We start from the raw sequence: 20,555 nt of genomic DNA, 5'->3' as shown, positions 1-20,555 counted from the left end.
AGGGCAATGAGCTCACTGCAGCAGACTGAGGACAACACTGACCGTTGACAACGACTGGCTGGACTAACCACCATTTCAGCCAGAGAGCAACCCTGAGAACTACCAGCTTCAAAAGCACCAACACCACTTTTATGTCTTGAAATAATACTGTGACAATCTTGGGCACTACCTTTTTTTTTAAACCTCCTTGCTGTGACAACAGATATTTTAACCTTCCTATTTCTGGCTCTGAGGACATGAGGTCTACTCCTTAGAGAACAAGCACTCTACTAATTCGGAAGAGACTGAGACACTACAACAAAACCCAACCTGTGATGTCAGAGAGGGCAGCTCACTCAGAACTAGTCCAAACTCTAGTGGATGTACCACACGGAAGCACTTCAAGGGGAGGAAAGGGGAAGAAATGGCCCATGATATTAAGGAAGCACTCTGCATCCTAAAACCTCACGGTCTAAGCACAGTCGGGAGCAACATGGGCTGGGAAGACAAGGCTCAGTGTCTGCATGTGTGCAGCACCAAGAGGCCTCTGCTCTGCGCCATCAGCAGGAAGGAGGACACGTTCATCATCAACCTCTCAAGCAGATCATTACAAAGACAGCAGCGTCTTTTCTTACTCACTTGTTGGAGGAAAGTTGGGAGCTGTTGTCTCATTTGTTCTTGAAGCTGAGGATTTCCAGCAAATAGGGGATTATTCAGCATCATCTATGGGGCAAGTGTTCAAACAATTTTAACTGGAAATATCTGAAACAAGTAATGTACCTGATTTAATATTCTACCTTCCTCCAAATGCCTAAATTGGCACTGAAAAGGGAGGAAGGGAGAACATAAATCAAAAAGGAGCAGGAAGTTCTATCCATAAGGATCTGGGGGAGGGGGGAGAGAAAGGAGGAAGGCAGGTAGGAAGGAAGGAAGGCAGGCAGCTTCTCTTTCACCAACAATGGTGGATGATGGATGTCATGTTGGGCCCTAAAAAATAAAAGCAATTGTTTTGTAGCCTTTTCCTTGAACAAAGGTAAACTTCTGCCTTGGGGGGGGGGGAGGATCTAGGAGTGCTGGATTCTCAGGAAGACAATGCTTTGGCTACACTACAGAATAAAAGAACATTAATATGTAAAAACTTAAATATGGCTTGCTCAGAAACCTCAACACACAAACAGCAAGCACAGAGAAATCAGATCTGGAGCCACTATTATGTACCTGCTTGCCACTACTAACAGTTGATATTAGGTCCAGAATAACCATGAAACAGCAACCAACTGCCAGAGAAATGGAGCTGCTAGATGAAAACCAGCCCAAAGTAGCACCATCAGTCCTCTGGGGAAGTGTTAAAACACCTAAGACCCAAAGATGTAAATGAGAACACCAAGATTAACGTCTGAATTCCACCTCACTAGCAGCACAGGTAGAAAAGTGGGATTCCTCCAAACCTTCAAAGTATGACCAATTGAACATGACGTGACTGCCTGAAGGTAAGATCATCATACAGTCAGCAAACCAGAGACTGCTAAGTTCAAAGGAGACAGATTGTGTATCACTTTCCAATGATTGACTGATGAACTGTTTACCTGTCCAAAGTCTAGGGAGGAAATGAACTTTGCCCTCAATTAGGTAACCATACTGAAGAACAACTGTATGAAAATCCTATTTAAAAAAAAAGTGTTCTCTCCTCCCTCCTTCAAAGTGGGTTATTTAATTTCAACATCATCGAAGCAGAAAACAGTTACTGTTTTATGGACAGAGTTTCAGAGTGAGCAGCACATGAAGCGGGAGCTGCTCCCAGCCAGAAATGCCTCTTTATTCTTCCACACAAACACTGCTTTACTGTGGGCTATTATCCTGTTATCATATTCCCCTTTCATTTAAATTTTTCAACTAGTCTAGAAAAAGCTTGTGACAGAAAAATCACCTTTTTATTTATTATTTCAACTAACTTACCTGAACCTTCATACACACAATTAAGTTTTTACATTTAAAGTATTTTAAATATTTAAGTTTCAAAACTTAAACTATATTTTATATATTTAAGTTTCAAAAGTTAAACTATAAACTTTAACCATCTGATGCCAGAGCATACTGTCAAGGTTTTAGAGTAGTCACTAATGAAAGACACCACCTAGCATTGCCAGGGGTTTGCTTTAAAGTTAGAAAACAAGTGTGTAAAGCAGCCAAGTCCTTTATGAACAAACTTATATGGAATATGCTTGCTTAAGATGAATTTTAAGGATAAGATACACACTGTGTTATAACTAAACACATACTTGAAAACACAGGAAAGGGTCACTTCACACATTTCCACATCTTGGCTACCTAAGTGACAAAAGTGGCTGAGGATACATTAGCATCAAACATTTAATTAAATAAATTCACAAGACCAGCTTTCATAAAAATAAACCCATGTTTTAAGATAAAAGTTTTTTGTTATTTGTGTTATGTAAGTCACCACTAAGGATGCACCTCCAGGACAACTGCTATACATCCTTGTGCCAGTGTGGTTTCAGAATTTTGAAAATAAAAACCATTTCATCTAGCATAAAGACATTAACAAGAGGACTATAAAGGAAAGCACCCTAAATTCCTAACACAGCAGTAACCTCTGTGAACGACCAGACTACTTCCCGCCCTCCACAGTTGCTGAGGTCCAGAGGTCGGTGCTGCTCTAGGTGGCACAGGACAATCACCAGAGAGCTGACACGCAAACAGCAGACAGGAGGAGGGGTGTCAGGAGAGCAAAGTCTCTAAAAGCTTCAGTGCTTTTTTTAAAAGCATATCTCATCAACAAATAGCAGAAATGAGGTTGTTCCAAGTATATATGAAACAAAAGTCCCCAAAAGCTGGCGATGCGGATCTCCATCTCTAGTGTGCTGGGAGAGCACAAAACCAATGTGCCAAGAGCAGACTACTCAGTTCCCAGGACTCTTAAACACAATTACACGCTCACCTGTGCAGCAAGGTCAGGGTTCTGGCTTAGTGACTGCATCATGCTTCTCATGTATGGGGCAGACAGCATGTTCTGCATAAGCTGTGGGTTTTCAGTTATTTGCTGCAACAAGCTTTGCATTCCTGGTGTGTTGAACATACTAGCTAAAATTTTATTTAAAAACAAACAAAAACCGGATTAAGACATATTAATATTTTAAAACAGTGTATACTGCACTTAAATTTTAGCTACTTAAAGAGGCATATGGCCATTTCCTTAGCAACAGGTTCACTTTATGCAATTTGGTTGCCCATGGTCAACCACAGCCCCAAAACATGAAATGATAACATATACAAGTAACAGTTAAGTTTTCAGAAGCATGAGAAAATGCAGTCCCCCTACTTCATCCCGTCTTCCAGTAAACCCATGCCTAGGAAGGGCTGTAAGCTGGTAAGATCCCGTTGTCTTTCAGATCTACCCTTATTTGACTTGCCAACTCCCAGGGCCAAGGATTCTGGCAGAAGCACTTTGGAGGCACCAGAATGCAGATAATACTGAAGGAAAGAAAATGCCGGCACAATGCTACCTGAACTATTTATTTAGTTCTTCACTTCCACTCTGGTTTTTGAACTACTGTCCCCTTTTACCTGGCTTAAAACATTTTACTATTTCCACTTATCTTTCTAATTTGCTCTAAGTCTTGTGTTTGTGATGTACCTATATTATCAAGTTTCAAGTTAGCTTTTCCACATTCCAAAGTTCAAAAATATCTTAAGAGAGTTTGGCAAACTAAAGCCGACAGGACCAATCTGGCTTTCACAACCTATTTTTATACAGCCCACAAAGTGAACATTTTTACATCTTTAAATGATTAAGAGAAAAACTTCTAGTGAAGATAAATATTTGCAGACTGTGGAAGCTATTAAAATTCGTGCTCAGTGACTGTCAGCTGTCATTCTGCAGGAACACCAGCTACGCTGACTCTACTGCTGGGTGCTCTGACACTGGAAAGGCAGAGGACTGTGTCATAACTGCTTCTAACGGCTTTGCAATGTGCCACAAGAAACCTCTCTAGCACCCCGCTTTTCTTAATTACAAATGAGAATTAATCATACCAGAAGTAAAATAAGCTGTTAATATCATGGTAGTTTAAGGCACAGTAGAGTGTGGACTACTTTACCAAATGAAATAGCTGTTCCATATCAAATATACAACACACATAGACATTATCAGACAAACACATCACAATATTCCAGTCAAGCACGAGAATACTCAGAGGCTGAGGAAGACTGGAAAGTTCTAAGCTGGTCTGTGATACATGATGAGACCCACTCTCACAAAAATCAAACAGCAGGACTAAAGATGGCTCAGCAGTTAGGAGTTGGACCACATTTCAGAGGACCCAGGCTCAAGTCCCAGGACCCATATGACAGCTTACAACCATCCACAATTTTAGTGCTAGATGCAAAGCCCTCTCTGGCCCTCAGACACTGCATAGTACAGACATATGCAGGCAAAACACCCATACACATAACAACCCAACCTCAAACCAACAAACTGTATTCACAGGAGAACAGAGACCAGAAAAATACAAAATGAACATGAAGTATCTCAGCAGAACTACAGTTCTTCAAATATGCTGTAACCAGTTACATTTTCAAGGGCATGTCAGGAAAGGACAGTCATGTACCAGCAGTAACTAATTCACAGTTAATTGTATCTAAATTGTACAGGCACATGTGTTTGGAGAAAGTAAACACAACCTTTTGGGGAGAACAGATGTTTTCCCCAGAATTAAGAACAGTAGACCCAACACCAACATTAAGTTAACATACAGTGGTAATGATTCTGAGTAATATTTTCTTGGCTCTTAATGGTCAAGACATTACTTATAGTGCCCTGTCTTAGGTTATTTAGGGAATCACAAAGTTTGAACTAAGGAAGAAATTTAACTCCTGGGCTAAAGATGGCTCACTGGTTAAGAGCATTTGTGGCTCCTGGCAGATGTCTCAGGTTCAACCCCTAGCACCCAATGGAGACTCACAACCATTTGTATGTAACCCTGGGTCCTGGGAACCCAATGGTCATGGACACAGTGCACAACTTCCATATATATAAAGTAAAATCTTAAAAACAAAAACTTCTCGGTCTTTTATGAACTGCCCAGGAAAGACTATTTTTTAAAGACACCAAGGATCTAGTGTTTGAGGCCAGCCTGAGTTGCACTTAAGTACTTCTTAAAAATAAAACAGCAAAGTGAGAAAACACTACCTCAATGAGACCTAAAACAGAATCTGCTCAATATCTGATATTGCTAAAAGGGTTTGGTCAGGCCAATTTAGAGGTCTTATAAAAGTGTATTTAAGGCCTGGCTTATTCACTATAGGTAAGTCCTGAGAAACTGTTTGATTCCTGCTGCTGAACAGCAGACATCAATGATGACCACCACTCACTCCTACAAACCTCGTCAGCTCAGGTCTACCTTGTCAGTATCCTGATGTGCCAAAGCATGGTATCTTGGCAGAAGTACAGCAATATTTTATTAGCTCATGGATGAGATTCATCTTTTTCTAAATGAGAAAGTCAATGTCATGAAACCCTCAATAATTTTAGAAATCAGCTTTTTCCAGAAACTGCAGTTTCTCCATGGACTCCGCGTGCTAACTCACTCTCACTGTAATGAACTAATCTGCTGTTGAGATGGGGTTTCTCTGTGTGTTCCTGACTGTCCTAAACTAGCTCTGGAGGACAGGCTGGCCTTGAACAAAAAAAAACCCTCAAATCATTTGGTAGGTCCACCCAAAAATAAACCAAGTAGATAGTCGAAAAAGTTCACCATCCTTTGGTATTAGGGAAACGCAAATGGAAACTGCTTTGGAATTCCATCCCACTCCAGCTAGAATGCTTAAAAAACACTGGCGAGGAAGGATAGGGAGGGGAAGAGGAGACCTCAGTCACTGCACATGGGATAAACTTGTGCAGCCACTGTGGAAATCAGAGTGGAGGATCCTAAAAAACTGAAAACAGAACCAGCACATGACCCAGCTACACATTTTTTGGTATAGATCTGAAGGACTCTTAGAAAACATACTGTGTTACAAAAGCCAGGCTAAAGAGCCAGCCTAAATGTCTACCAACAGACAAACAGACATAGAATATGTGAAATATATATGCAATGCAAGTTTATGCAACTGTAAAGAAAACTACAACCTTCAGGAATATGTATGGGAGCCACTAGAAACCCTCTGCTAAGTGAAATGAGGCAGACATAGATATGTTTTCTCTCACATAGAGAACTATATATACGGCTGTTTAAACCATGGGACTAGAAAGGAGATCATAACAGAGGTGGGAAACAGCTGAATACATGCAATAAAAAGGCAGAAGTTGGGATTAACTGGGAAGATGGACATGGGGAGGACAGAAGGGAAGAGAACAAGTAATAACTCGTATAATACTCACAGGCACAAAGCTGCCACTGTGGGACCCCCAATGCTTTTTATTTACTTTTATTTTATTTGTATTTTGCCTGCAATTATGTTTGTGTGAGAAAGTCAGATCTTGGAGTTAGAGACAATTATTTGCTGCCATGTGGGTGCTAGGAATGTGAGCCCAGGCCCTCTGGAAGATCAGTCAGTGTTCTTAACCACTGAGCCATCTCTCCATTCCTTTTTTTTTGGTTTTTCGAGACAGGGTTTCCCTATGTAGCCTTGGCTCTTCTGGAACTCACTCTGCAGACTGGGCTGGCCTGGAACTAATAAAGATCCACCTGCCTCTGCCTCCCACGTGCTGGGATTAAAGGTGTGTACCACCATTCCTGGCAACCCAGTGTTTTCTATATTAATCTAAAAATAATAAATAAACCTCCCCCCCCTCCCCAACAGAGCTCATACCTCACCGGTGATGAAAGATTCTGGTTCATGAGGTCTGACAGTAAGATCCAGAAACGTGGCTTGGGGGGGGGGGGGGGAGGCGCTGTTATCTAGCCTGATCTTGTACTTCCACATTCAAGTAATCTCCCAACCTTAGTCTCCCAAATATTGCCCTGAACCTGGCTGCAAACCCTGCTAGTTAACCCATCTGGCAGTTGCTCTACTTCAGCGCAGTTGAACCTGGCCTTTGGACAGATATTTGAGAATCCATAGGTATAGATCACAAGACCAACTAAAAAAAATTTCTCTTGACACTATCTCTGCTCTAGAAATCTTCAGCAACACTCCTGCTGACAATGCACAATCAACCATCACGTATGTAAAGTCTCCTTAAAAAAAAAAAAAAAGAACAAAACCCAAATCTTTGACGTAACAATGGGAATGAACCCAGGAAGGAAGCATCTACTTAAAAGATTCACAAATGAGCCGGGCGTTGGTGGGGCACGCCTTTAATCCCAGCACTCGGGAGGCAGAGGCAGGCGGATCTCTGTGAGTTTGAGACTAGCCTGGTCTACAGAGCTAGTTCCAGGACAGGTTCCAAAGCTGCAGAGAAACCCTGTCTCAAAAAACAAAAAACAAACAAACAAAAAAAAAGATTCACAAATGTCGGGCAGTGGTGGCACACACACCCAGCACTCAGGAGGCAAAGACAGGTGGATCTCTATGAGATTGAAGACAGCCAGGACTGTTACACAGTGAAACTCTCTGTCTTGAAACAAACAAACAAACAAAAGACTCACAAACAAAACCAGAGACCTGAACACCTCAATCCCCACATTCCAGTCTTCACAAAACATGACTGGCCTGAAGACCAGACACACACACCAACTGTACTGAAAATTTGGTTCAAAAAGCACAGAGCAAAAGGATCCCACCAAGAGCAATTACCTAAGGGTATAAAAGACCAATCTTTTCAGAGTAATATGGACATAACCTTATCTCTAACTATGTCAACATTGGAGCCTTGGTTCACACACATCATCCACACACTCATTTCAACTCAGCAGACATCACAGTGTTCAAAAGTCCACTCCAGTTTCTGCTAAGAACCTACACACAGTGCTTTCACATTATCTGGGAATCTCAACTTGGTTTCCCAAGTTCCATGCCTAATTCTTATAGCTCTACATCTCTACAAGAATAGAAAAACTAGGTTAAAAAAAAAAAAAAGGACCACATGGTAATGAAGTCATATACCTCTAGAAGAAAATACTTTCCAGCAAAACAAATCAGAGACACACACAGTACAAATGGATTTCAAACTGAGTGCAAACTGACACAAAAGATCCACACACTGTGTGGCAGTCTATTTCTATGAACTCCTAGAGCTGAAGACTGCCTGCTGACAGCCTCGAGGAAGGATGGATGAAGCAAGAGATGGAAATGTTTGAGTTAGTGTGGCAACAACTGAGGGGTTAGACATCTATATCTGCATTTTTCATGCTATATCTAGTATCTAACAATAACAGTATAATCATGGTAATAATGAGGGCAATCTGTTTAACTTCTTCACCAGTAAGTGGATATGTGGCTTATTTTCCTATTTTGTTAGTCACGCAGCCATTACTTCATGTCCTGGGTTACTCAAATGACTTCAGAATCAAGTTCTTTTCATTAACCCCCCACTACAATAGTACTTTCACCTAACCGACACAAGACAATTCAAAAGAGGAATTAAGTATGGCTCCTGATTTTGAAGACACCAGTCCACACAGTGTGGAAATTGTGGCAGCCAAGAAGCAGGGAAGGGGCACCCTAGAACCCACTTCTAGTAACCTACCGATCTCCTAAAGTCTCTAATACCTTCCCAAATAGTGTCAGCAGTTGAGGCTTTAACACATGGACCTATGAGGGGCATTTCACTCCAAACCATAGTACCCAATATATGATCTTTGAATAGTAGCCAGGGTAATTTCATTATCAACCTAAAATCTTAGTCCTCTGTTTAAAATTGTCCCAGAACAAAATCTGGAGATCTCCTAGGTGACCACACACATTAATCATTTCACAATAAACATACAGGTCAGAACATTTTGTAGGGGCTAGAGACAGAGAAGCGATTAAGAGAGAGAGAGCTGCCGGGCGGTGGTGGCGCACGCCTTTAATCCCAGCACTCGGGAGGCAGAGGCAGGCTGATCTCTGTGAGTTCGAGGCCAGCCTGGTCTACAAGAGCTAGTTCCAGGACAGGAACCAAAAGCTACGGAGAAACCCTGTCTCGAAAAATCAAAAAAAAAAAAAAAAAAAGAGAGAGAGAGCTCACTGCTCCTGTAGAAAACCTAGGTTTAAGTTCCAGCACCCACACGATGGCTTGCAACAATCTGTAACTCCAGCTCTAGAGGACCCAACACCCTTTCTGATTTCCATGGGCTCCTGTACGAAGACACTCTACATAGATAATTATTTAAGACAAATGTTATACCCCACAGACATCTACAATATAAAAATTCTATCCCTCAAACAATCCCAAAGCTTGCAACCCAGAGTCCCCACAAAGGGATACACATGAAGGGCGACAGCACCACCAACAGTTACATTATCAATGTAAGGCATACATACCTCCTGCTCCAGGCACCAAGCCTGACCCTGTGGTGCTCTGCCCAGTAGGGGTACTGGTGGCACCCCCACCAGAGCCGCTCACAGCACTAGTGGTGCTACCAGAGGCTGGTGAACTCTGGGAAGTCTGTGGAGCCCATGGATTGGGTAGAGGATCCCTATTTTCGGTTCGAGAAGGCTGACTCCCTTCACCTGAGGAATTACTGCTCACTAAGGAAGCAAATGGATTACCACCAAACTGAAAGAAAAGAAAGAACAGTTACAGCCATGGAGCTATTTTTCAACAAAGCATTCTCTATAAATGGCACCCTCAATCAGACTATTTGTGCTAGACAGGAACAACTCTTAGGCCTGAGCCTTGGAAGAAATGGATTACCTGCTCTTGCGCGGCATTCAGCATAGGTTCCTGAATATCTGTATACATGCGTCGTAAAGCATTGTAGCCCCCAGGAATACTTTCTAGGTTGCTCAAGGCTCGGTCCTGGTTTCTCATCATTTCCTGCATCATTGCTGGATTTCTGGCAAGTTCCAACGTCTAAGAAATAAATCTCTATTTTAAAAAAGGCACTGAAATAGCAAAGAATTTCTTCAGTATTTAAAACTAGCTAAAGTTTATAAGAAGCCACTGACTTGGATTAGCTCAAGCCCCAGTAGTCAGCATCATAGCGTTGTTAGGAAAGCGACTGCCGCACACAGCTACCCTTGCTTCCCTCATCTCTTTTCTGCCTGCCAGAAAGCGAATCATTTGCTCAGTTCATGGAAACCTAATTCTGTGTGAGTTCGAGGTCAGCCTGGTCTATGCAGGAAGTTCCAGAACAGCCAAGGCTGTTACACAGAGAAACCCGGTCTCAAAAAACAACAATATACATTCATGGGACATTACAAAGCAGTTTGAGTGAATGGTGCATTTACAAAAACAAACAAACACCCCCCCCCCACACACACACAGATTTTCTCTGTGTTGCTTTGGAGACTGTCCTGGAACTAGCTCTTTCTTATACCACAGGAAACTCTCAACACCCCCTCCCCCATTTTTTGAGACAGGGTTTCTCTGTGTAGTCCACGCTGGCCTCAAACTCACAAGAGATTCTCCTGTCTCCGCCTCCAAAGAGCTGGGATTAAAGCTGTGTACCACCACCACCACCACCAAAATAAATAAATAAATAAATAAATAAATAAATAAATAAATATTGTGTCCTACCATGCTCAATCTGAAGATTTTCTTTCATATAATACATTTTGACAGTGTTTCCCCTCTCCCCCAAAACTGTCTTCTTTTTGTGTTTGTTTTGTTTTCAATGTGTGAGGGAAGAGTAGGACATTGATATCATTTTTCCATCCTGTAATCTAAGACACTTCTCTTAGACCCCCAGCACCTCCAGAGGAGAAACAGGCATGGAAGGTTTGTCCTCTAATGAGTGGCTTTTAAAAGAATTTTCAAGCATGGCAGAAAATTCAGATTTCAAACAGGCTAAATTAATATTAATATCCTTCTGGGATCTATGATGGAGTTGTTTAGACTAGATAGTCATAATTATAGTTTTTCTTAGTTATGAGAAAAGATAAATTAGATATAAAACTTTAGACTCACAAAGATAGGATAGATAATATTTTCTTTAATTTTGCAAAATACAAATAGACTTAGTATTATAACTATAATTCTTGCTTGATACCTGTTGTTATATGTAATGTTACTGTATTAGAGTTAAAACTTTCCTTTTTTATTAGACAGAAAAGGGGAGATGATGTGGGATGCCCCTCTATATGCTGTGAATGTTCTATTACTATTGGTTAATAAAGAGGCTGATTTAGCCAATGGCCAGGCAGAATAACAGGATGGGAAATCCAAGCAAAAATCAGAGAAAAAGAAGGAGGAGTCAAGGAGATCCCACCAGGCACCAGGGAAGAAAGATGTGAGGTAACAAGCCACAAGCCTATGAGCTTTGTGATAAAAATATAAGCTAACAGAAATGCGTTAATTTAAGATGTAAGAGTTAGCTAGGAGGGGCTGGAGAGATGACTCAGCGGTTAAGAGCATTGCCTCCTCTTCCAAAGGTCCTAGCAACCACATGGTGGCTCACCACCATCTGTAATGAGGCCTGGTACCCTTTTCTGGCCTTCAGGCATATACACAGAAAGAATTAGCTAGGAATACGCCTGAGCCATTGGCCAAACAGTGTTGTAATTAATATAAGTTTCTGTGTGATTACTTGGAACTAGACAGCCGGGAAATGAAAGCACAATCTCCAGTTATAGAGTTTTGCTGACTTTCCTTAAACAATGGTTGGAATTCTCTTTAACTTTGCAGTATGTGTGTGTGTGTGTGTGTGTGTGTGTGTATATATATATATATATATATATATATATATATATATATATATATGGCAATCTCTAGAACTACAGAAAGTAACATATAAACACACACACACACAGATTTTTTTTAGTTAAGGGAGAGAAATACTTCTCTACATACTTGTCTCATTATATCCGGATTATTAAGCATATGACTAATCTCTGGATTTCTCTGTATCAACTGCTGCATCTGTGGATTGGCCATAATCAACTGCCGCATCAGGTCAGGGTTTGAGAGCATGCTCTGGACGAAGGGATTTTCCATGATCTGGACCATCATTTCAGGGTTGGACAAAAGCTGGCGTTGCATCTGGCTCTGTAGTTCAGAGAAGTTGGTGGTATTTAAACCCAAGCTACTCAGACCTGCAAGTCCTCCAAGTCCACCTTAGAGGAAAGAGGGGAAAACAAAAATAAAAATCAGAAGCTTGTCCTAAAACATGAAGAATTATTAACTCATTAATTTATAAGAAACCCTTTAAAATAACTTCTCTCACTCGTTTTTATGATATTAGGTTATACTTACTATTATACTATTCAGCTTTAATTCCTATGCTATGGCTTAGATATGAAGTGTTGCCCCAAAGCCTTGGTCCTCAGCTGGTGACACTGACGAAGGTGACTGTGGTGCTAATGAGTTCGTAGCTCAATAGACTGTGCGGTGCTGTACATTTGAAGGGACTTCCTGCTGCTACGGATAGAGGACTTCTATATCTGTGTTATAAAAACATACTTGTACTCCACATTGGAGAGAGCAATCTGCTGAGCACTCGGTAACAACACACGCACACACTGCTAACAGTCTGTCTCGAGCTACCTCACCCACCGTAGACCAGACGCCCTAGTTAATACAGCACCGACACCAAGAAGACACTGATTATTCTCAGAATCTCAGGAACTTTCTGAACCCAGGACACAGACACTCCAAGCCTCACGGCTAACCATCTGACCAGAGAGGCAAGCCTGAGCTCTGAAATGATCGACCATCTCGTTTCTCTCCCACCCCATATCTGCTGGTAAAGATAGGCTGTGGCTACACTGCCAGGGAAGCAGCGCTCTGCTGCACCCCTGCCACACCACAGGCCTAAATGCAGCAGCAGTCCATCAGCTGAAACTTCGTGCAAAAATTTTCCCTCAGCAAAACTGCTTCTTTCCGGTTGCTTATCACAGTGGGCCCCTACTCCTCCACCCCAAATATATCCTACAATCAAAATTAGCCAGATTTTCAACTTTGATATTTAACAGAACTAAGGCATATTTTTTTTTAACCTATTTGCCCCTTCTTGATCCCTCACAGGGTTCCTAAAAGCCTAGGCATTCTGAGTGCCTTTTGTTATTATATCAGCCCCTGTAATTGCTCCCTGATGGGGGGTAATGCTGAAGAGACCCCTGGATAGCCCCAGGATGATGGAGCGGTCATCAGAAAGTCTAATGGATTAAGGTGGAACTTTCAACCCTACCAACCAGACACAGAAGGCGAAGAAAAGCAGCTGGAGACTCCTCTCTGTGTAAACCTTAACAAGTTTCTATTTATTGCGTTATTAGTATTGTGCGTTTGTTGTACAGCAATCTATGCCACGTTCTAAAACTTGTGTATCATATACTGGCACACTATAATTGAGTTACCCAAAAATTCTCAAGAAAATGGCAAAAGGTGTATGACCTCTAATATCCTAATATATGAAAATGGTAACCAAGGAAAACTTCAAAGCACTATACTAGCTATAGCCTTTGGGGCTGATACTGACATTTAAGCAATTCTTCTATTTAGCCCAAATTTTATTACTTTCAGAACATTTTTCCTCAACAAAATCTCAACATGTGCAACTGAATAAAGAATAGCAGTGTGTGGGCAGTGGTGGCGCACGCCTTTAATCTCAGCACTCGGGAAGCAGAGGCAGGTGGATCTCTGTGAGTTCGAGGCCAGTGTGGTCTAGTTCCAGGACAGGAACCAAAAGCTATGGAGAAACCCTGTCTCGAAAATCAAAAAAAAACCCAAAAATCCAAAAAAATAAAACAAAACAAAAAAACCAAAGAATAGCAGTGTGGAGCTGGAGAAGCTCAGTGTGAAGTGCTTGCATAGCAGGCAGGGACAAAGGCAGGGAGGAAGACAAATAGGGGAGGTGACAGGGAAGGGAGGCACAAGGAAAGGAATATGGTTTGGCTGAAGTATTAGTTTATTAATTATTTTTTTATTTTATGTGTGAGTGTTTTGCCTGCATGTATGCATGTGGGCCATATGCATGCCTAGTGTCCACAGGGGTCAAGAGAGGGTATCAGATCCTTCAGAACTGGAGTTAAGGATAGGTATGAGCCACCGTGTGGGCTCTAAGAACTGAACCAGGGTCCTCTGCCAAGAGCAAACAGTGACTCTCTCTTAAACTACTGAGCTATCTCTCCAGCCTCAGGACAGTTTCAAAGTAACTAATGCAGTTACAGAGTGATTTTGTATGCCTATAATCTCCACCCCAGGAAAGCCCACAGAGAAAGACCAGAGTTCAAGGCTAACTCAGCTACATTTACAAAACCTTCTCAAACAAAACACAAGACAAAAAGATAACATATAACTAGTGTTATCCACCTTTCCTGTACAAATGAAAACATTATTACTCACTTGATCATAGTTTATCATCCTTAACTATATCCTCATAAGCAATTGTGTGGTAGTCAATTACTAGGTACGCCTAGGCTACATCACTTTCATTATAAAACAGGTGTGTCATTTACTAAATATAAATGTAAGCTAATCAAACATATTTGTATCCCAAGCTACTTTCTTAACACAATTACAGAACTATGAAAATTTTTAAAAATTGTTTTTTAAGTGACTTATGTTTTATCCTGTCATTTTATCTAAAGCTACCCTTGGAAGAGAACTTTTTACCTCCCACCCCTACTTAAAAAACAAAAAACAAACAAAAAACCACCACCAAAACAATACTTACCTAAGCCAAAAGGGTTGTTAGCAGCAGGACCAGATGTAGGGTTATTGTTAGGAGATGATGAGTTGGTAGCACTGCTTCCAGTGGTGTTTGTTTGCTGAGCTGAAGGATCTTGCGGCCTAGTGAAAATAATTAAATCAAAATGTAGAATGCAGAACTCATTATTTTTAAAAGAAATTCTAAAATTCCAATAGCCAGAAACAAATGGCAAGTTCTCATAAACAGAACTGTCATCAACGCCCTGCCTGAAATAATACTGAGCATTAGGAACAAATATACGAAACAGTAAACTTTATAAAATTACTATTGTCTCTCCTCTTTCAATCGCAGTGACTATATGAGAAAGAGCCAACAAGTCACCTCATAGAAGACAATCACAATCACAAGCTCAATACTTATTGTAGATTGCCTTGGCGGGTTACTTAGTCTAGGGGTTTGTAACCCGCCTGGCAGTTCAGTTATTCCAGGGTCCCGGAGAGGCACTATCTGGAAGATAAATGGGCTAGGAGACAAGAAGGAGGCTAAGCTGGGGTTCCTGTCAAAGCCTCCGTTTATTAGAGATGGGATACAGCTTATATAGGGTAAGGAGTTGGGGGGTGGGCACAGGGGCCTGGGCTCTTGCCGCGTGGTTCACGTTGGTCACATGGTCCTCGTTGGTCACGTAGGCCAGGAAGTCACAACTAGGAGTTGACACACCTAGTTCTCTAGATAGTTTGGAATGTGGGGCAGGTTCCGTTAACAGATAGCTCTCCATTAACAGCTAATTTGGGTGTGGGGTTCTCTGCAGACTCCCCAGGGTGATGGTTCCTGCAATGATTTTAGGAGGAAATTGGCTCCTGACAGATCTGTAGATTCCCCAGGGTGATGGTTCCTGTAATGATTTTAGGAGGAAATTGGCTCCTGACAACTTATAACCCATTTTCTAGTCCACAGGGCTAGGGGCACTTTAACTTCAGCCCACGACACTGTTAAAAGTAAAAAAAAAAAAAAAAAAACTTAAGCCACTTTAAGGGGAGCATTTGCTGCTCTTCCACAGGACAGAGTCCAGTTCCCAGCACTGATGTCAGGTGGCTCCAGAGGGTCTGATGAGTCCAAAGGCAGGCACTCAATGTGCGTGCACAGACAAGCACACAATTGTAAAATATTGTAAAATCTCAAAAAGATGGTGCTTAGGATGGTCAAGTAACAAGGGCAAGAGTCTGTAAAGGGCTAGTTCTGACATCAATCAGGCAAGAGTTGAGATCCTGTTCCATGTCTCCCTTTGGCTGTCAGGCTATTGACACAATGGTCGAAGGAGCTGGAGTTTTCCCAGGAACCACACGCTGGGAGAAGGAAAGGCTGGAGACCTGGTGTCAACTACAGGGAGAACCTGGCTCCTAGAATGTAATTTTATCAGAGTTTGATAACTGGATAGAATATCTTGTAGGAGACACCGAGGCCAAGTCAAGGGGACCTCACTTTTACCCGGACTGTTTAGGTATGTCTACCTTTTATCCTCTGTTTAATCCTAACCTTTCATCAGGACTCTGAGAAGAAGTGGGTGGGGAGGCTGTCAGTGGATTCCCTCTCTCATTGTCAGCACTACTTGTCTGTATAATTGGACTACTAAGGATGAGAGATGGAGCCAGCTTGTTGAGAGGCCAGCCTCAGTGTCTGACACTAACAATCCGGCTGTCATTGCTTAGCACTTCCAAGAAGAGCAGGACTACTAGAGAAGCCTCCCACCTGACTGGGTCTTACCACTTTGTTGATTCAAAGGTCTATTTCCACTTCAGCAACTCAGAAAACATAATCTGCCTTACACTTGCGTGGCAACCTGGCATCCATCATCCATGCCTTTATGTGCTCTGTGTACCACAGTTATCTGCATGTGTCCTCAATAAAGCTGCATCGTGGTCATGCAAGAAGTAATCAAGGACACAGAAAAGCACAGGAAGAACTATTTCCTTATCAGTTCTCTGGGGAACAGCAGCACAACGAGTTCCTAGAGCAAATGTAAGCTCTTGAAAGACATGCTTAACTCTAGTGCTTTAATTAAACTACAGTCTGTAGCAGTGGGAGAGTCAGAAGACAGTGAGGCACACCTACAGTCCCAGCATCCGGGAGGAAAGCTAGTGTGTGCGCTTTCCAAGGCCACACGACAACAGCCTCAAGCTACCTGAGCTATGCAGCACAGCAAGTCATGGCTAGCCTCAAAGTTAATAAATGTGAAAAACGTCGTAGGAGGCTTTATTTTTTTTTTAAGATTTATTTATTTATACATACACAATGTTAGAAGAGGGCATCAGATCTCATTACAGATGGCTATGAGCCACCATGTGGTTGCTGGGAACTGGACTCAGGACCTCTGGAAGAGCAGTCAGTGTTCTTAACCTCTGAGCCATCTCTCCAGCCCTGTAGGAGGCTTTATACATTTACTCAACAACATTATCTTGGGTATTTGTATAGCAAAATACAAATTTTTATGTAATAAAGCCCCATATTCAAGTAAGTCTGATGAAGCAAATGGTGAAACAAACATTTACAAGATATTCAGAGTGACAATATAAAAATAAGTTTCTCTCAAAAATTGATCACATAATAAATAAATTACAAGTGTTTTATAGTCTGCTGTCACCAAAATCATGTCTAAAACTTTCCTTAAAGCAAAGAGAACAGCTAAAACACAAGTTGTTACCTAACTCAAAAAAATTTCCACATAGGGATCTGATGCCCTCTTCTGGTGTAAAGGTGTACATGCAGGTAGCACTCATGCATAAAATAAATATATCTTTAGGAAAAAAAAAGAAAGAATAAACACTTTCCTCCTCAAAAAAAAAAAAAATTCCACATAATGCCAGCTTAATTTTCTAAAGTAATAAATGAGGGGCTGCCCTGAATTTGTACCCCAACCCTCTCCATAAAAACGTTTACCAGCCAGGCGGTGGTGGAGCACGCCTTTAACCCCAGCGCTTTGGAGGCAGAGGCACGCTGAGTTCAAGGCCAGCTTGGTCTACACAGCTAGTTCCAGGACAGGCTCCAAAGCTACAAAGAAACACTGTCTCGAAAAACAAAAGTTTCCCTAACGAACATGCCAGAAGTAGTACTGCATGGAGTCACACTGCTGTTTTCACCTAAACATTCTGTTATCAACAGAAACAAAAATACTTTAACCATTTAAACACTATGATAAGGAAAACCCCTTAAAGCTGACACTGGCTATTTAAGAAGACATACCTGTTCTGTGTTTTGATGACAAGGTGAACAGTAAGTCCATCGTGAATTCCATGCTGGCTCAAAGTATCTTGATCTTTTAAAATTTTTCCAGCAAATATCAACACAAGTTGGTCAGTATGAGATTTGAAACGTTTAGAGATTTCTTCTTTGAACTGAGTGAGATAAAATAACATATACATTTTTAATACCAGGTGTTTGCACAGCATTGTCCAGACTGGAGAGGCCCCAGCACTCTGACATCACAAGCACCCCATCATCTCCATCTTAGTATCCAACTCCCATCTCTAACACAAAGGACTTACTCCAAGTGTGTTAGAGACATGGTCACTGCACCCTAAGACGGAGGCATGGTGTTTGTTTTCTTCGTAGGCTAACAGGACCAAATTTAGCTAGGGATCACAAATTACTTTTTGCTAAACTTCTCCTGTTTCCTGGACCTCCATCTCCAGTCCCCTTTCTTTTCAGTTCCAATACGCACAGCGCCCAGCTCATACTCTCAGCCACTTTACTGACTACCCTAACCACAGCTTCCATGCACACTTATCAACAAGCAGTTCCACAGAAAGGCAAAGGCTAAACAATAAAATCTTTTTGGGAGAGAATCAAACTATAAACAGAGAAAGCACAAAGAACAGTTGACAAATGCTTTCCAGAACCGAAAAGCAGAAAAAAAAAGGATTAGAAAGAAATGAGAAGAGCAGAGAACTGCTTGCTAGAGAACAGAAAAGTCTGCAGACGCAGGTAAAGAAGGCACTACAGAGAAAAGCTTACGCACACTGAAGTCTCTAGTAAGATAACCAGAGTACACAACCAGAAAGCCGCACCAAGGCTGGGAATCCACTAACAGACTACCTAGAGCAGCACAGTTCAAGTCTACAGAAGAAACACTGCTCCAAACTCCCACTACACGGTGGTAGGTTTCAATCCAGCACTACTACAGAGAGGATGATTTGCCACAAGTCCACGAATCCACTGAGAAGGGCTGAGTGTCCCATATCTGAAAAGCTTCTGGAAGCAGTTAGGCCATCTCTAATATCAGTAAGGACCTACTCCAAAATATTCCAAATCTTTAAAACTGTTCCAAAATAACCTGAGATTCTGAGTGCCCCATTGTCACTAAAAGGTCTCTAATTTCAGACCATTTCAGACAGGAAAGCTCAACCACCTGTGACCTGAGGCTTAGAAGAAGTTCCAGGATCAGGGAATGTAAGTCAGGGCTACAGACAAATCACATAGCCACATGCTATCAACCAGAAAAGCATAAAAATTCACAGTACTCTACACCTTCCTGTATAGATGAAATTCCCCAACCCATGTCCTAACACTGTATGTGACTGTAGTGTTCTGTTTGGTTAGTTTGGTTCTGAGATAGGACATGATACTCTGGAGTAGAAGATGACCTCAAACTACCAGCCACCCTTCCAGCCTAGCCTCCCAAGTCCTGGCACCAAGGCTTCAGGACTTCACCCAACAACCTGGATTTTACAACCTACCTTCTCAACTCATGCATACAACCAAACTTCCGAAAAAGGCCAAGAAATCATAAAGATACACAAATTGTACTACAGTAAATACTGTGTAACTCCCTCATCTGAGCGCCCCCCCCATTTGAAACTAAATGATATATAATCTTTTTTGTCACTGTTGGTTTTTTTGAGACAAGGTATCTCTACATAGTCCAAGTTGCTCTGGAACTCATTATGTAGGTAGACCAGGCTAGCCTTGATCTCACATTAATCTGACAGCCTCTGCAGGCAATTAAAGGTGTGCGCCACCACACCTGGCTACGTGATATATAATCTTTTCAACTAAGCAATTTCCAACTGACTTAAAAAACAAAACAAAGAAACAAAAATGAAGACAGCAACAGCAACAACAACAACAAAAGCCAGGTGGTGGTGGCACACGCCTTTAGTCCCAGCACTTGGAAGGCAGAGGCAGGGGGATCTCTGTGAGTTTGAGGCCAGCCTGGTCTACAGAGAGTTCCAGGACAACCAGGGCTACATAGAGGGTGGAAAATGAATTTTATGCCCTGGCAATGCTGAAGCATGCATGGGCAGCCTGTATATGGCAGTTCTGTTGAACTTGTCCATATAGGGTTTCATGGTCTAAGCTGATAGGACAACTGACCAGGTCTCTTCCTCAAGAGTACACCAGATCCTCATTACAGATGGTTGTGAGCCACCATGTGTTTGCTGGAAACTGAACTCAGGACCTTTGGAAGAACAGGTAGTGCCTTTAACCGCTGAGCCATCTCTCCAGCCCCTACACAGAGAAAGCCTGTCTCAAAAACCCAAAACAACAACAAAACCCCACAAACTACACACCATTCTATATTCTGCACCACACTATACGGAAAGTGCACAACGTAATCACCCATTAGGCACTTCCTCCCTTTGATAGTTATCAGAAATAATATAATAAAGGAAGTATTTTTATAAGGCTCAATGCATAAAATACAAGCATCAAACAAAAAGTGGTGGCTACTCTTCTGCTAGCTCTCTTAACCCACAAGAACTCTGTGAAGAGTGTGTATCTTTTTTTAACCACAGAGAAAAGGGGTTAAAGACTTGTCCCTCAATGCTGTCAGTGATAATAAATTGCTGCACTGGTTTCCAACATAGATCCAATTTCAAGGACAAACCT

The 20,555-nt window shown here is 41.7% G+C and overlaps 1 protein-coding gene across 2 annotated transcripts in view; it reads right to left on the bottom strand.

Annotated features, from left to right (window-relative positions):
• Positions 1-20,555, bottom strand: part of LOC121453618 (ubiquilin-1) — a 39,747-nt gene that overhangs the window by 2,952 nt on the left and 16,240 nt on the right. The window contains exons 2-8 of one of the 2 annotated variants that reach the window (XM_041660501.1): positions 17,910-18,061; positions 14,697-14,812; positions 11,876-12,138; positions 9,779-9,937; positions 9,406-9,640; positions 2,939-3,081; positions 619-702 (exon numbers count right to left, since the gene is read on the bottom strand). In XM_041660501.1, coding sequence (XP_041516435.1) covers positions 619-702; positions 2,939-3,081; positions 9,406-9,640; positions 9,779-9,937; positions 11,876-12,138; positions 14,697-14,812; positions 17,910-18,061 — 1,152 coding nt within the window. The remainder of the gene's footprint in view (positions 1-618; positions 703-2,938; positions 3,082-9,405; positions 9,641-9,778; positions 9,938-11,875; positions 12,139-14,696; positions 14,813-17,909; positions 18,062-20,555) is intronic. The other variant, XM_041660502.1, reaches the window with a different exon arrangement.

Source organism: Microtus oregoni, unplaced genomic scaffold (assembly GCF_018167655.1).
Source record: "Microtus oregoni isolate MIOR12 unplaced genomic scaffold, Mior012 000011F_ref0000422, whole genome shotgun sequence".
NCBI classification, from domain to species: domain Eukaryota; kingdom Metazoa; phylum Chordata; class Mammalia; order Rodentia; family Cricetidae; genus Microtus; species Microtus oregoni.
Note: the sequence above shows the minus strand (reverse complement) of the source record. Positions and strands in the feature narration are given on the sequence as shown.